Source organism: Epinephelus lanceolatus, chromosome 5 (assembly GCF_041903045.1).
Source record: "Epinephelus lanceolatus isolate andai-2023 chromosome 5, ASM4190304v1, whole genome shotgun sequence".
NCBI lineage: Eukaryota > Metazoa > Chordata > Actinopteri > Perciformes > Serranidae > Epinephelus > Epinephelus lanceolatus.
Genome location: NC_135738.1, coordinates 26613159 through 26630758, shown reverse-complemented (window position 1 = coordinate 26630758; position 17600 = coordinate 26613159). Strand labels below are relative to the sequence as shown.

The window sequence follows — 17600 nt, the reverse complement described above, 5'->3', positions numbered from 1 at the left end:
TTGCCATTATGCATGTGCAGATGGCTCCATTAAGGCAGTGGGCCCTCACGTTTTTCCATAAGGGCCCCCCTTTTTATCACTGAGTGAAATGACAACCCCTAAGGTTCAAGTGTCTGCCAACAAAGCCAGGACTGATAATAATTCTCACTGCTCAGTACATAATTCACACACACTCTGTTTACACTAAATCAAGAAAACTTCAGGTCTGTATAATGTACAGTACAGAACAGTTTGTAATATGGGCTTATTTTCAGAGAAAATAAATGTAGGTATATCCAATTAATGTTAATTAATGATACTGTGAACTGCATTTCTGTGCAGGTAAAAACTCCAGCGCTGAAGCAATTATAGTTGTCTTGGGGGTCAAATGGTTTTATCAGCAAATATTTCAGACTGTTTTGGCTTTATACATGTTACACTCGTCTGATGGTGAGAAACGAACGGATGCAAATCCCAGCACGTTTTGCCAAGTAACATATCCACCCCCTTAACTTTGTCCCTAGAGACATATAGGAGTCCTATACTTTTATTAGCTCACATGTTGGGCTGTACAGTGTGAATTTCATTCATGTAACAGTCAACTTGGCAGACAGAATGCAAATCCCAACAGGTATGAATTAGGTATTGTCAAATAATGCCTCTACCTATGACGCTCCTTTTCAGACACCTTAGGATATTTGGGGCTGGGCAGTGTGAATTTCATATATGTATCACATACATGGTGTGAGAAAGGAGGGGACGCAATTCTCGGCAGGAAAAAACATACCACTGCCAAATAATGCATCCACATTGTGGGCTAATTTTAGTTAGTTTAGTTCAAAACCTTTCAAATTTCAGACCAATCATCAGTCTGTCAAGAAAATGCTACTTTTGCTGAGTCTAATAAAACAGCATCACTCTAAACGTTCACAGTGTATGGACTTCAGGTAATTTATCGCCACTGATGACCCACTCAAAGAAGACATTATTTTGGACTGTCTTAGACCATAGAAATAACATGTATGAATTTTGAAAATGTGCATAGCTCCCCTTTAAAGCATTGTGTCAAACATAATGAAGAAAGGGTGAGATTACAACAAGACCCAGCCAGCATTTGTAAATGGACTGAAAGATGGACCCTATATTGAATTGTCCACCTATTCCATATTGGCCCCATTACATTTGCCCACATGGGTCATGCTAGGGCTGCCTGGGTAGTGGGTATGGGTCCAAAATGGGCATCTTATCTAGGACCCACTTGGGTAAACCAACCCATGTGGACAAATAATATGGAAGCCGTGGACAGTCCCATGTAGGGCCCATTTTCAGCCCATTTACCCACAAGGGCCTCACATACAAATGCTGGCTGGGGAGGATGAGAATGGACTTTAGAAGGGATACTGTGAACAAATGGAGATAAGGTGTGGGAAACTCAGGAAAGAGTATTTGATTTCCCAACAAACACTGGAGTGTTTAATAGAATATAGTTTCCCCCCAGTTTTATTGGACCTTCATTTCTATTCAATGTCAACCATATCCTGTGTTGCATATTCCTATACGGTAGGTGGCAGTATGCACCTACAAGTTGCAATCCGCCAAAAGACGCAAAGAAGAGTAATAAACGGTCAGTTGTTGATTTTCCGAGTGGTCATGAAGGCAGCATAAAGTCGGCTGTCCGAGCGGGAAGTTCAAGTGTTCACCCTGTTCAGCTCATATGTACCAAGTTATTCCTGTTAGCTCCAACTAGCTCATTTAGCACACAGTAACATCACTTTAAAGGAATTTTACCTGGTGAGTTTATATGAATGAGCTAGCTAATTTACAACGGCCATGGCTAACATAATATTAGCATGCTAACTGAAGGCAACATTAAGCTAACGCTAGTTGTTAGTTTGACTCAGTTGGGACAGACAGACCTTTAATGTTAGCTTAACTCCTCAGCCAGTCCTGGGCTCATTTCAGGACGTTACCCTCATGGATAATTATGCTGTTAGAGGAACTGACAGCAGTTGTTATTTAGCTTCTTTAACTAATACCTGACTGTTTATTTTAGTGACAGTAGGGCAGCTCTGCAGCCATGTCCAGTAACACTGAGCAGAGGAGCAGCTCTGCACCCAGGTGCTTCGGACAGGTAGGTGTTCACATTAGGAGCTCACGGTAACAACACACTAACACACCACCTCCTGTAATTCTCATCACAGACTAATTCATTCAAATGAGGTTCAGGTGCGCAGGAGGATTTATTATCCAGTAGTTACCGTTCAGCTGCACCAGCTGTTATCAGTGAGGGAAGTGTAGTAGTCTCTGTTACAGTGGAGGTGTTTGTTTGTGTGTCTGTTTCTTTTCCCAGTCTGGATGTTATCATGTTTACACGTTTTTCTTATGGATTGGACACTCTGATGTACACATAAATCTGAGAGAGAGAGATAATGCACCGATAACGCCTTCAGGATGTTTTCAGTGTTTTACCCAGTGCATGCTGGGATAGGCTTCTGTCCACCACAGTCCAATAACGTTATAGTGGAAAGAGACAAGAAATAGATAGATATATACATACATACATACGTCTTGTCCAGAGGATTTTAAAATAAAGCTCTGTGGATTTGCACAAAATAAGCTTGTACTGGTACTGAAGAGACTAACACTATTTGTTATAATGCATTGCTCAAAATTATTCTAACAATATTATATATGTACATGAATATACTGTAACTATATAACATCAGCTGTATAGATGAAAACTAACTTTGTGGCCTTGTTGTCGTGTGTGTGTGCGTTTTGTTTGTCTGACGCGACTGTGTTGTCAGTGTACCTACACAGCTGAGGAGCACCAGGCAGTGCACAAAGCTCTGAAACAGAAGCTGGGACCAGAGTTCATCAGCACCAGGATGGCTGGAGGAGGACAGAGGGCAAGTCTTTGTTTATCTCTCTGCCTTTGTTTTCTGTACAGCCCTGAAGCCAGTTTTAACTGAATTGTACAAAAAGTTGCATTTTTACTGATAATTTTATATTTTCAAACAAGGTAGTGTTTTCTCAAGTGGAACAATCCGAATTTGTTTCAGTATGGAGGAAATGTAACCTGTTCTCCAGTTTGACCAAACAGTTTATCATAAAACCATTTAGATATAACTCTGCTTCCACCTCATATCAGCTCTTGAATGGACTCTTCCAGGTGTGCTATATTGAAGGGCATCGTGTTATCAGTCTAGCCAATGAGATGTTCGGATACAACGGATGGTCGCATTCCATCTCTCAGCAGAACGTCGGTAAGACTCACAAGCTGTGCTCTGAATCGCATACTTTTCTTTTTACTATCAGTACCCGGGGCGTAAATATAGACAGTGCAGGCAGTGTGGTAACACTAGGGCCTGTGGGGTGGAGAAGCCAGAGGAGAGAGTGGCCCTTGCACCTTGAATATATTATTATCTTATATTCTTCTCACACAATCAGACTAACACAGCACTTGTATTTTCAGACTTTGTAGACATCATCAACGGGAAGTTTTATGTCGGAGTCAGTGCGTTTATCAAAGTGCAGCTGAAGGTTAGATAACCACTATATTGATTATAATTTTTTAGCATTTTTTCACATGATGGATCACCTGATCAAGATGATTAGAGTTGAATCTCACATAATGTGTTCTTTCCTGTGCGTTGTCCACATGAGTCTGTGTGTAACATGTATTTTTCCTCCAGGACGGGTCGTATCATGAGGATGTAGGTTATGGGGTCAGTGAAGGGCTGAAGTCTAAAGCTCTGTCGCTGGAGAAGGCGAGAAAGGAAGCTGTGACTGATGGCATGAAGAGAGCACTCAAGTACTGGAATTTACATTTTTGTGTCTTTTCAGTCTGAAACCTGGGGGAAAAAATATTTGAAACATAAAATCTTTCTTAGATATGTTTTGTCATAAGAAGACTGATGATGGTTTTGCTGACATTTGTTTTTTTGTTTTTTTTGGATGGGTTCTTGTTTAGATGCTTCGGTAATGCTCTTGGAAACTGCATCATGGATAAAGAATACCTCCTAGCCATCAACAAGATCCCCAAACAGGTCTGATATAAACTTTCAGCAATTTGTGTTTTTATTTTCATTCAGAAAGTCTTTGGATGCTGAATCTTGTCCTCTACACAAAGACTCCTTCTCCTCTAGATCCAGCCCAGACTAAGCGCTCAGAGGGTGAGCCCTCAATAGAGAAGGCCCGGATCTCCAGTCTGGTCCGGCAGGAAAAGCTTGCATCTGCAGTGGGTCCTGTGAGGGCGCCCCTGGAGCCCAGAGTCCTCAACCACAACCAGAACTATCCAGATGTTCATACCCCTAATGCAGCTGTCCCTGCTGACAGGAGGAGTGAGAACATGGACTCCAGGTGAACAACAGCAGGTCTAGTTTCTGTTTTTAATGGCACTGACACATCATCTCTTGTGCATCATCTGCAGTCTGTTTCCTCCATCTCTCCTTCTCAGACCTGTCATGGACTCGCTGGACGCTGTCGGCTCTGACGCTCACACAGACCCCAAACAGCTCAGAAAGCTCCGACAGCAGCAGCTTCAACAGAAGTTCAGGAGAGAGATGGAGGCCAAGAAGATGCAGCAGAACGCAGATCAAACCAAGTCTGAGGACCAAGAGGTCGCTGTTGGACGAGGGTCCAGTGGAGGTAAAGATTTCATTTGTCATAAGTGATTTAATTCTGTTTAAAGCAGCGGCCTCAAACCCAAATTACCTTGCACTGGACAGGAGGTTTTTTTACTACAGCTCAAATATTCTGCAAAAAAACTAGTGTTTTTTCCCATTGGAGTAAATTTCAGCATGTTTTTGCTTGCCAATGGAAACCCCCACATTTAATTCCACAAAAAAATGATGCTCATGAAACTTTAAAATTGTTGAAAAGTTGTGAATCAAAGACTGAAAAATTAAAATAGGGAAAAATATCCTGTGCAGGCCAGATGTAACATTGAATTTGAAACATTATGACATCGTGTCTCTTTATTCTTAACTATTAGGAGTATGTGTTTTTTTTTTCTCTGTTGGTCGTGTTTTTGATAAAGATGTTTCTTTTCCTCCAGGTCATGAAGGTGTACCTGCGTACAGTGACGGCTCCTCAGATGGAAACAGGAAATGTAGCAGCAGGGACGAGCATTTAGCAGGTGCTGTGAGCCACCACCAGAGGGCTCAGCATACTGAGACAACCAGCCAGCTTCACACAGTACAAACACTTTGTCCTTTTCTGCAGATGATCTGGAGCTCTGGGATTTCACCATGGATGGGATCGAGGTGTCAGATGATCCCGCAGGCGACCCAAACTCCAGAGCGTTCAGGCCCAGCACGCCTGGGAATCACCACATGCAGACGCGCAGTAAGACCCCTCAGAGAGTCCCGGGCAGACCCCCAGATGACGCCCATTCGCACAGTGGAGGACACGACCATGCTCAGTACAGACCTCAACATCAGACCCACTATCAGGCGAGACCAGGTGAGGTTTCATGAGGGAGATGTTAGTGAACTGTTGGCTGGATTTGGTGGTCTAAAATCTACGTTTTCATCCTTCCAGGTGAAGCCTACAGTCCATACAGACAAGGACAGTACATGAAGAAACGGCGACTGGACACCTGAGATTTAATGTTGCTGTTCCACAGCTTCCTTTATGCATTACAAAATTTATTTTACTTTTATATTTTTTATATTTATGTCAGTGTTTACACTGATTAACTTTTTTTTGCAATGAATTGCTGCTATTTCTGATGTTTGGAGAGATGTTATGTCTGGATTTGTAAAAAATAAAAACATAACCACAGAAGTCAGCTGAAGTTTGCTTATATTTATAGGTAGAAACCATCCATCCATTTTCATCACTCCGGGGCCGGGTTGCGGGGGCAGCAGGCCAAGCAAAGCACCCCAGACATCCCTCTCCCTAGCAACACTTTCCAGCTCCTCCTGGGGGACCCTGAGGTGTTCCCAGGCCGGATGAGATATGTAATCCCTCCAGCATGTTCTGGGTCTGCCCCTGGGCCTCCTACCAGTGGGACGTGCCTGAAACACTTCCAACAGGAGGCACCCAGGAGGCATCCTAGTCAGATGCCCGAACCACCTCAGCTGACTCCTTTCAACGTGAAGGAGCAGCGGCTCTTCTCCGAGCTCCCTCTGGAGGTCCGAGCTCCTTACCCTATCTCTAAGGCTGAGCCTAGACACTCCATTTCACTACCCATAGTTCATGACCATAGGTGAGGGTTGGGATGTAGATGAACCAGTAAATCGAAAGCCTTGCCTTCAGGCTCAGCTCTCTCTTCATCACAACGATCCAGCGCAGTGCTCGCATCATTGCAGAGGCCACACCAAACTGCCGACCCGGTGTCACACCCCATAACTAACCCTTAATAAGTAACTCAAGAGGGATGTTTTTTTTTGCCCTAAACTTTCTTTGATTGTTGCTAAGTTTATCATACATATGTTGCAGAGCCTTGAAAAAAATATGAAAATTCTTAAAGAAGCAGTGTGTCAGATTTAGGGGGATTTAGAGGTATCTAACAGTGAGGACTGCAGATTGCGACAAGCTGAAACTTCTCCCAGTTAGGATTCCTTCAGTGTTCATTGTTGAGGAGGTTTTCACCATAAGCCAAATTATCTGCAGAGGTCTCTTCCTCTCAAAAACAAACAAGATTAAAACCAGTAAAAACACACAATGAAGCAGTTATATGTCACACATCAGTGTTTCTCTGACGCTGTTCTGCTTTTTTGAAATGGGCCGCCAGCTTAGCACATGCTAATGTGTGCTCAGTTTTACTTCGATAACTTAAGATCCAGACGTTCAGGAGGTTTTTATTGGGAATGAAGTTATCTGCAGAGGTCTCTTCTTCTCCAAAACAAATGGTCAATGGTGATTTAAACTGGTAAAAACACAGAATAAAGCAATTTAATTTAAAAAACAACCTCTTGTTTTGTTTTTTGCAATGGCCCTATCTAGATCCAGTGTTTGGTTTGTCTGTCCTGGCATGTGCCTGCACAGAGCACTAATGGTTCTTGTTCAGCGACTGTCCGCCCTGTGTGGCCCTCTGTCTCAGTGTGGGCCAGGGCAACAACTGGGCTACGTAGGCCTCAGGTTGGACCCTCCGCGGTTGTTCTGGGGGGCAGATGTGGTTCCCATGTTGTAGCCTTGGTGCAGGGACACTGAGGCTCTGGTAGGCGGCTGGTACTGCGTTAGTGGCTGTGCAGGGTTAAGCATGTTGACCTGGCATGTGCCTGTGGGTCCTGCCCACTGAGGAGCACTGTACGGGGCTGAGGCGTATCCGAACCCTTGTGCAACTGGGCCCAGAGAGCCTTTACGTGGCCCCAAAGGGACAGAGGGGTTGGCTGGATTGGGGAGGTGAGTGGTGTTTGTTTGGTTTGGTTTGGTTTGTCCGTTCTGGGCTACTGTAGAAACATAGCAATCTCTCTGGATGAGGATGAGGACCCACTCCTTAGATAGATATAAACAGCTCACTGTAAGGTAACGAAAACACTATTCTTATTTTTACATGATTACACACTAAAGAAAACATACCAGTATTTCATTTCTGTCAGTATATCCCCCTAAATCCTGCACCCTGGCCTTCAAGTATTTACATAGATTAAAAAAACATCCCAGGAGTGTTAATGACAAATTAGTAAAATAAAATAGCACCATCTGGTCATAAAGTAAAAAAATATGACTCCAATAAACATGACAAGTTGCTTTGATTGATACTATTTTTATTTGTTTTTACATTTTGTACAATGTGAAAAACATACACAAAACAGACACTGAATCACAGGAGGTCAGTAAGGAGGGATCAGAAATTAGAGCTCAACAGATAGAATTGCGTGTCAGTAGCCTCAAACAGAACTGTAGAGGTGTGTGATAATAATGATGATAAGAGCATATGGACTTTAAAAGCTTTGCTGTGAGCTTGTGCTGTACAGGAGCCAGATGTGAGTTGGTTGTAAGATTAAACACCAGTGAAGCCGGCATGCAGAAATCATACGCTGATAGTCTGATATTGAAGTTGTGCCTGTGATATTGGTAAATGGCAATGAACAGATCAACACCTTGTGATCACTCAGAAAGGCAAATAATAATAATAATGATAATAATAAAAAAAGATCTAATAGTCCAATATCAAAAACATTGAAGTCAGTAACAACCCTCATCAGCATGCAAATGTTTCCATTACCCCTCAGTCCCTTTAAAACTTTAAACATTGCATATTCTGCATTGCAGTAACTTATTTTTTCTCTAGAGAAGTTTAACTATTCATCCAATCTACGAGCAGGCAAAAGAGCCACAATGACGGCATGGCACTCGTGTGAGGTGCTGAGACAAAAGTTAAACCAGCGTGACAACGTTTAAACCTTTACACAGCTCACTTGCTGCCTGAACAAGTGCGTCTGAAAACAGTTTAATGATCAATCCACAAAAACAAATGTCAGCCAAATCCATGTACGTGAGCCAAATATAAAAACACAGCTGATTACACAACCGACACAAATGGAACTGTAGAGAGAACAGAAAGGCTTCCACATTACTAGTGTGCTCTTTGTTCTGCAGCCCCGTGCGGTGTCTCGTCTGATGTTGTCAGTGTTACATCCTCTGTGTGTGTGTGTGTGTGTGTATGCGTGTGTCAGTCATGAAGCCACCTGTTGTGTGTTTTTTACATCATGTACAGGTTTAAGCTAAATGTTTTTTTCTGCAGTACAGTCACAGCGACGGGACGAGATGAGTCTGGAACTTGTCATTAGTGAGGATGCAAGGCACTAAAGTGTTCCTCATGTTTACAGGTTAGAGTGCGTGTGCATGTAGAGTGGGTCACCACAAGCATACTCTAGTGACGGAGCAATATGTGAAAGCATTTAACTCACATTAACATATGTACAATAAAATAGAAAAAAAAAGGGTGTGTGTGCGTGTGTGTGTGTGTGTGTGTGTGTGTGTGTGTTGGGGGGGGGGGGGCAGGGCAGTCATAGAGAGAAGAGCTTAATAAACCACAGGACCTCTCCTGCGTGGTGGGTAGGATACCAACAACAACAACCCTGCAATTGCACTTTTTATATTCCTTTAACTACATGTTGTTTAACAACCTTTAATAATAATTACAGTGAAACAACATCAAAATCTGATGGCTGAATACAGGTCCATAAAGAACATTTGTTTTATTAAATATACGCATACAAAAACAGACCACAGGAAGAGAGAACCCCAGACACTTGTAATTCGAGAGGTGATGGCTAAATGTTATGAGCGGAGACATTTTAATGTGACTTCACCAACGACCTGTTCGTCTGTGCACCGTCTGTGTAAACAACTGGGAGAAGTGGAGACTGAAACCTCCCACAAATACTAATGCAATAAACCAAAATTTGTCCTGTTTCTGTGTTATGATGAGCAAATTTGACCTGCTTATATCAGAACTAAGTGAAATTGGGATTCTTTTTTCATCCTTGTGTAAAAAACAAAACAAAAAAACAACACCCTGCTAACACCCTCAACCAGATTGTGATTTACAGCAGCATCACCTCTTAAGTTTCACACTGCGAGTGGTGGTCAACACCAGGACAATGCTTTTTTTAAAATGTGGCAGATCCACTGACTTGTGAATCAGACGTGAAAAACAACTCAGTATAATAATAAATCTGTATGGATGGACAACTCAAATCACAAAGTCAATACACTCTCACAGGGACATAAATATGCGAGACATGGAATCATAACCCAGTGAAGAAATATCTATGTACAAAGTCAATGTTTGAACGTGTTCTGGGATTAAGGCCACAGTTACAAGGGACAGTTTATCTACTCTTTGCCGTTATTGCATTTTACTCAATAGGTAGCCACTGGGATGTGTTCATACCCAAACTCTATCTGTTACACTCCTGCCTAACTTACTATGTCTTTCTTCTCCCAACTCAACCAATCACACTTTGCTATTCCATCTGGGACAAACTAATCGTCCCACTCCTATCTCCCACTTTCTGTACACTCCCTCCTTGCTCTCTGAAACAACCTTCTATCCCAAGTCACTCCACCAGCTTAATGTTTAGTCAGGTGCGCGCACATATGTCTATGTGGTAATATGTCATCAGTCCCAGCTTGGCTTAAAGTCAGGACCAGTAAGGATGTGAACCAGAATCCCTCCTACCTTCTCCTCTCCAAAAGGAATGACAACATTGCAACGTCTACTCTCAAAGACATCTTTGGCTGCTGTTGGTTACGCTTTTGGGTCATTACGTCACCAGACACGGCCAACCGACTCGTCACAGCTCAGTTCCACAGCTGATGGCAGGCCAAGTGTGAGACTCTTGTGCCGTGGATATGTATTGCACTCTCCCTCCAATTTGCCAGGCAGATTTCGTTCCGCCCGAGAAGACTTGAACCACACAGGTCAACTTTATTACAGAAAGAAACATGTAATAATAAAAGTTGAAATAAAAAGCACAATATCCAGCCAGCTAACCAGCAAACTGCACAGAGAGCTAGTGGTTCTCGTTCAGTGACTGTCCGCCCTGTGTGGCCCTTCGTCTAAGCGTGGGCCAGGGCAACAACTGGGCTACGTAGGCCTCAGGTTGGACCCTCCGGGGTTGTTCTGGGGGGCAGATGTGGTTCCCATGTGGTAGCCTTGGTGCAGGGACACTGAGGCTGTTGTAGGCGGCTGGTACTGCGTTAGTGGCTGTGCGGGGTTAAGCATGTTGACCTGGCATGTGCCTGTGGGTCCTGCCCACTGAGGAGCACTGTACGGGGCTGAGGCGTATCCGAACCCTTGCGTAACTGGGCCCAGAGAGCCTTTACGCGGCCCCAAAGGGACAGAGGGGTTGGCTGGATTGGGGAGGTGAGTGGACGTGGTGGACGTGGTGTTGGAAGGCGTGGGAAGTGTTGGGCAGAGGTAGCCAGGAGCTGAGAATTTACGGCCCATGTTGGCTGGAGGGATAATCTGTAATCGTGAAAAATCATGAGGCATCAATCACATGAGGCCATACAGCCAAAAAATGCTGCAAAGAAATTCAAATAAAGTACTAAGTGCTTACGTCATGACCCAGTGGTGCTTGTGCTCCAGTTTTAGGACCTCTCTTGCACTGGGAGAGGCTGATGGCGTCCCTGGCCCAGTTATCCACCAGTTGGTGCAGGTCATCAGTAAAGGTGCCCTTGCCCTTCTGCGTGTGAGACGAGGAAGGAGTGGGTCCACTTGCCTGGGCCAGAGAAGAGTGGTTCTGGCAGAGGCCTGATCCGTTTGTGGAGCTGGCTCCACTTGATCCTGGTACACAAGAACAGAGATGTGAATTAGAAAATAAATCAATTCAAGGAGGTCACTGTGACAAAATGAAGTGCTTGCACATACTTGTGGAGCAGCTACTGAGGCTGGGCATGGATGGAGAGGTTCTAAGCTGCTTCACGGATGACCTGTTAACTACTTGTGATGCCTCTGTTGCTGTTTCTGAGGCCTCTGTTGCTGAGGCTGAACTTTGCTTTGGAGAGGACTCTGAAACATGAAGACTCTGAGTTGAGGCTGGGGATCCTGAACATACAAGCACAAGACCCAAGCTTCAGTGATTGAGGATAGTACTGACATCTCAGTGAGTACTAAATTTGTCTCATGAACTAAAACAAGCCAGTTCACTCTCCTTACCTGAGTGTACAGGGCTGGGCTGTCCACTACTACGAGCAGATTTGTGGCTTTTGCTTTTGAGCCTTCGTCGACCTCCAGCCATCGCCACAGCAGGGGAGAACACAGAGGGAGGAGGAGGTTTTCCCATTCGCAAAAACACGGCCTCTACCTCCTGTTTCTGACGAGCCTGCAATGTCTGAATCTCCATCATATGTCTGTGAGCGACAGAAAAACATAGAGTCATGTAAGAATATTTCTACTGGGCTGTGAAGTGACAGTATTCACATGAAATAAAGGCAGCGTGAAGTATGGCTATGAGCATTTGACATACTTTTCTCTGAGACGGCTGATTTCTTTCTGCAGAGCTTCGTCCTCGGTCTCAGAGTCGTCATCATTGTCACTACTGTAATGGGTGTGTGTGTTATGAGGTTCAGACGTTGAGGATGAGGGACCGTTCTGCATACTGGAGCCATGTGTTGGACTGGAGCCTCCTGCTGGAGCCGGGGTCACTGAGGGAAATTGATGTGTTAGAGAGAGAGTAGGTTTACCTGGGGACCTCACATGATTTGAAAATGAACCCTAAACATCTGTAATCTGTCCACAGGAAGAAGAAAATGCAAATTTACCAACAACATCCAAGAATATTTTCTGATATGGTTAAAACATGATGGATTTTAAGGCTTAGTGGCTACATAGGTCTACTGAATTTGCAATTCCCACTGTAGCCGCTACCAACAGGATAAATATAAGAATACTGGATGGGACAGAGGCGAAGATGCCTCCACTTTCTATATGAACATCTCATGAGGGCATTAAATTGTGTATATCAAAGCCACTTATCAGAGGAAAAAGCATAGCTGTGATCATCAGTTACAGTGTTAGCAGTGAAATAACTAGTGACATAGTGTGAAGCATCAGTTTAACACGGTTCTTATCGTACTATGGTACAAAGAGGGCTTTACACTAGTTTATCAAAGCAAGCTTAATCTGAACCTGAACCTGATACATACCTGTGACGGAAAAACGTCCCACTTTAGAGCCAGTGGTTGGCCCAGATGTGGCACTGGTGCTCGAGGACACTTGGAAACGCCCAATAGTGGTCGGCTGACTGGCAGGGTCAGCAGAGAGAGAGGGGGCTCCATTTACAGCGTCAGTTTCACAAACTCCTTTGGACAGAGATGATGACCGGTGGAGGGTATTTTCTGGACTTGAGGGGGAGGAAGAGGAGGAAGAGGAAGAAGAGGAGGAGGAGGAGGAGGAAGTAGAGGACGGCGTGAGCGATGCAGAGGAGACAACGCTTGAGGGATCTGGGACGCTGTTGGATGCACCATCAGTAGCAATGGACACCTGGGAAAGAGAGGAGGGAGTAAATTTTAGTGAACTTAGCACGAGGTTTAAGAAGTTTAGCTGTTTTAAACTGAAGTAATCAGACAATCAACTTACTTGGAAACGTCCCAGAGTGAAACCTGCTGCTGGAGGCTGGACTCTGTTACCTCCCTGAACAGTCTCTGGGCTCAGAGCTCTCCTTAACTGGGCATCCAAATTACCCAGGGGCTGCTGTGACTGTGGAGTCACAAACAGGGTATGAGGAACAATCTAAGTCATACATCTAAGCAGTTTGTCAAAGACTTACAAAGTAGTAGTGCAGGTTTTATTACAGAAACATAATAGATCTCACCTGATTTGGTCCAGGAAATGGTGGTACAAGTTCAGAGGGAGGTGTAGCAGCTTGATCAAAACCAGTCGGCAAAGTCTAAAAATTATAAGAAAGACTTATGTCATGTCCATAAACATTATTACAGCTTTTTGGATTTACTCTTGGATGCTGCAGTTTTCACTAACCTGTGCCCTGGGCTTAGTTGGAGGTGTCTGTCCTGCCGGGGTAACACCCTGTCCTGGGGTGGTAGTGGGGCCCATGACACTCTGCACCCCAGAGGTGAGGGGAAGGTTAGATGGAGGCACCATGGCAACTCCAGGTGGAGGGGAAGAAGTGCCAGTGGGAGGAGAGGAAGTGCCCGTGTTCTGATCCACTGATGCAGAGGTCGTGCTCTGATCTTTAAAGAGAGACCGGAGCTTCTTGTCTAGAGCTTGGATATCATCTCTGCCAGCGGCCTTGTTCTGGAGCTCGGCTCCCTCTGACTCCACTGGCTGTGGCTGGACCTGGCTCTGACTAGGTAACGAGGAGGGAGGAGGGGGCTGAGCAGAAATGGGGACAGGCTGAGACTGGGTGTTTGTGTGCTGTGGTGCATGGATGGACGAATTCACAGGCTGAGAGGACGAAACAGCACTATTAAAGGACTGCTGCTCTGACGCAGGGACAGGGCCAGTACCACTGGATGTAACACCAGCAACAGAAGAGACAGAGCTACTGCTCAGCTGAGGCCCAGGTACTGCAGGGACGGAGGTCTGCACTGATGGAGGAGAAATGGTGGAAGATGTGGGTGGGATGTTGGCAGCCGGTGGGAGCTGCGAGGGTGCTGTTTCATGGGATGAATGAGGAGGTGGACTGGCATCACTGGTGACAGGAGCTGGGGTTTGGGACTGAGATGCAGGTGGAGGGGAAACCCTTCCAGTTGAAGGAGGTGGCGAGGATGTTGCAGTGGATGTGAGAGGCACACCAGGAAAAGTAGTGTTAGCAGTGGAAGCGACAGCTTCTTGCGGAGCCGGGATATTGTTAGAGTTTGGGCCGAGTCCAGCCTCATTGGTCGGGACAGGGCCTGGCTCTTGCTCAATAGCAGAGGGATCAAGGGTGGCACCTCTCTCTACACGAGCCTGCTTCATTTTACTGAAAGCCTGCTGGAGAGTGCCAGATGGAGCAGACAGAGAGAGGCCCAGTGGCACAGAGGGAGCTAGAAAAAAGGAGAGAATTAAAATTACTTCAGAAACTGATAAAAATGTTAATATGCTAATTTTGAGCAACAATAACTTAGCTTATGTGAACACTTGTGTGATACGACATAACCAGGGTACACCTTGGAGTTTTCATTTTTCATTACAATTTGTTTTAGAAAATATTTCCTACCAAGGTTGAAACTTTTTTTTTTCTGTCAGGTGATGACTAGTAACACTTACAGCCTCTTGACAATTTTCTGCTTCCATAATCTTTAAAAAATAGTTTTAACTAAAATATTGAGGTTACTTTCATGAAGAGTCCAATGCATTACTTTGCAAAACCAAATGGGGGGAACAGTTTAATTCCACAGGGAATAAAACAAACTTTTCTCTCACCTGGTTCATCTCCAAAGGAGGTATTAGCAGAAGAAGTGCCAAAGAACTGTTCTTTAAGACGAGACTCTGGCACTGGGCTGACTATGAACCGTCGTCCTGCTGAATGCACAACCTGGGCTGTAGTGCTCGGGGAAATGCCTGTCAGAAAGGTCAAAAGAAATATAAGATGTGAGACGGGAGTTGGACATCATAACAGTGAATAACTGGACTGGAGTATTGTATTTTTGCTAACCTGGCAGCATGGGAACAGACAGCTCAGGCTGTTGTTGGTGATCACTCATCTGAGGAGAGATAAAACATTTGTGGTTATGTTCTCAGGTTCAGCAGAGGAGGATTAAAACTGTCATAATGGGCGTTTGGCTAATAAGATGATGTGTAGTAGAGACATACCTGAGGAAAGCCTTCCTTCATGCCCTCTCCTTTCTCATCAGCCATTTCAATGACTTCACGGACCTGCTCGATGAAGGACTCCCGCTCACTCTCCAAGATAAACTCACTCTCAACCTGTAACAGAAGGTAAAAGAAGTTCACTACTGTGACTCAGACTACATATAACATAAGAACGTTCCACAAAAGGGTCTAAAAGTTGACAATTCAATGGTATTCTGTGAATGGCGTCCATACAAAGTATATACTCTATGAATATATAGCATGTATTACACATATATAGACAATATATTTATTTCAACAAACAACCATTAGACAGTTAATACTTTCTACATGTTTAGAGGCAAAAGCTATAAAACCACCACTACCATGATCTTTGCAATCTCCTCCGGATTATCGCCATCAAGGTCAAATCTGAAGGTCACCATCTTCCTGTTGTGTGTTTCCAGCTGACACTCTGCTACTCTGTCTCCCACATTAGAGATCTGCAAAACATTCATTCGGGTTAAAAGTGTTTCAAGACAAAGAGTGTAGGACAAAATATGAATGAGCCGATCAGGTAAAATACATACACTGAGAACATTTAGCTTGGCCTTTGCAGTCTTCTCATGGCGGGAGCGGCTGCGTACAGATCGCCGCTGGTGACGTTTCAGTGAGCGGCCCTCATGGCGACCTCCTGAAGTAGAACTTCCATCGTTACCGTCACTGAGACCTGAAGCTGCGTCTGACAGGCAGCTGAAAGAGAAATGGACCCATGACAGAGAGATCGGACACATCGGGCCACATCCAGGAAGCATACGAACAAATTTCCTCTTATTTTTGTTTGTGCCCACGATTTGCTCTTATTTTGTAGGTACCCACTGACTTGTGAGATTCATCAATGTCTTCTCATTTTTGCTCTTCTCTTAGGTAAGAGAAGATTTCATGAGTTGTTAAGAGTGTTTGTCCAACACAAGGAAACACAAGTTTTATTTGAGAAACATAACTTTTACATAATTTGAGCTACTTTTACTTTACTTCAGTATATTGATCTCATGACACTTTCAACTTCTACTCCACAACACTTCAGAGGGAAATATTGCACTTGTTACTTCACTACAATCACTAGTTACCTTAAGATTATTTTGACTGTTTAAATTGATTTTTTTAAACTAGTAACAGAGTATTTTTACAGTGTGATATTAGTTCCTATACTTTAGTAAAGGATCTGAATACTTCCTCTACCACTGCTGCTGACATGGCATTTACAGCATCACATGTATTTTTGCCACTGGCATTTTTTTAGTTATCCCGTAACGCCAGTCATGTCACTAACAAAAAAAAAAAAAAAAAAAAAAAAGTTCCACTTCTTACAGCCTTTATTGGTGGCATCTCCCCAATTCTTAGGCATGTGCCAGAGTATCTGCACACCACACATCAACACCTGCCCTTATATAGTGTTTAGGGGCGTTGCCTATGTTCATAGGTGTCTTATGATCAAGTAGGATTCATCACCCAGCATCTGGGTATGAGCAGATTTGGATGGTTTTAAGCGTTTGGTACATTTGGATTTAATTTCTCTCATTTTTTTTCTCTTAACAGGAAATTAAGAGGAACTATAAGAGACATTTGAGAGACTGCTGTTGCACGAGGCCCATTGTGCAATGCTGGTGAAACCTGCTTTTTCTTAGAATAACAGTCCTCTCACCTTTCTACAGTTGGTGGCACCAGAGCAGACGATCCAGGCTGCTCCACTGATGACGACTGAGGAACACTCACAGGGGCCTGAGACAGAGAAAACTACCATAAATCAACCACTTAATTTAAAAGAAAACTTCAAAAAGGAGACTCCTGTTGTCTGTGCATTACTTAATTGGACATGGTTTTGGAACGTAGTAAATCCATATTCATCTATATGTCATTCCCACTCAGTCATTCAATTCTATTTTGGTCATTTTTGTTGGCCAACTTTTATACATGAAAGGAATGATTTAAAGCAGATCATCCACCAGATGGAGCTCTTTAACCTGGTGAGACTTGTATCTGGGTACAACAAGTGACACCATTATTCAGCTCAGAGTGTAAGTTTTCATTTCATTTTTTTCTCTGCTGTGCATAAATGGATATTAGAAATGCTTAAACAGGGTATCAAATTTCAGTTCCAGTCCTTTAGGCAATTACAATACTGTGACTTTTGTAACTGTGATAAAATTTCATATTTATTACATGTGAACAGATCTATTGAGGGTAATGTTTGCATGGAGGATTTTAAGCTGCAAGTAAAACAGACAAATATGAAATATGAAACCCAACACACTGCTCTACTGTCTCACACCTTAGTAGCTATTTTGGTTGTGGTCTGGTAAATGTGAGTGAAAAAAACGTCTGGAGCTTGATAAGAACCGCCCTCCTAATGTTAATCATA

At 43.8% G+C, this 17600-nt stretch overlaps 2 protein-coding genes across 2 annotated transcripts in view; one reads left to right on the top strand and one right to left on the bottom strand.

The window, feature by feature from the left end:
- Positions 1-1614: 1614 nt before the first annotated feature.
- Positions 1615-5769, top strand: rad52 (RAD52 homolog, DNA repair protein). The gene is made up of 12 exons (XM_033635283.2): positions 1615-1770; positions 2033-2110; positions 2787-2888; positions 3152-3245; positions 3455-3522; positions 3675-3793; positions 3953-4028; positions 4112-4341; positions 4439-4629; positions 5039-5119; positions 5206-5445; positions 5524-5769. Exons 2-12 carry the CDS (start codon positions 2057-2059, stop codon positions 5583-5585), a joined length of 1317 nt encoding a protein of 438 aa, XP_033491174.1. The 5' UTR covers positions 1615-1770; positions 2033-2056; the 3' UTR covers positions 5586-5769.
- A 3257-nt stretch (positions 5770-9026) lies between these two features.
- The window catches only part of LOC117262743 (serine/threonine-protein kinase WNK1-like), a 30074-nt gene continuing 21500 nt past the window's right edge, over positions 9027-17600 (bottom strand). Inside the window, exons 14-28 of the mRNA XM_033635858.2 lie at positions 16884-16960; positions 15769-15931; positions 15565-15681; positions 15200-15313; positions 15042-15090; positions 14810-14947; positions 13424-14430; positions 13260-13334; positions 13025-13144; positions 12592-12928; positions 11913-12090; positions 11603-11796; positions 11315-11491; positions 11004-11230; positions 9027-10909 (exon numbers count right to left, since the gene is read on the bottom strand). Of these exons, the coding sequence (XP_033491749.2) occupies positions 10529-10909; positions 11004-11230; positions 11315-11491; positions 11603-11796; positions 11913-12090; positions 12592-12928; positions 13025-13144; positions 13260-13334; positions 13424-14430; positions 14810-14947; positions 15042-15090; positions 15200-15313; positions 15565-15681; positions 15769-15931; positions 16884-16960 (3354 nt within the window). The 3' untranslated portion in view covers positions 9027-10528. The remainder of the gene's footprint in view (positions 10910-11003; positions 11231-11314; positions 11492-11602; positions 11797-11912; positions 12091-12591; positions 12929-13024; positions 13145-13259; positions 13335-13423; positions 14431-14809; positions 14948-15041; positions 15091-15199; positions 15314-15564; positions 15682-15768; positions 15932-16883; positions 16961-17600) is intronic.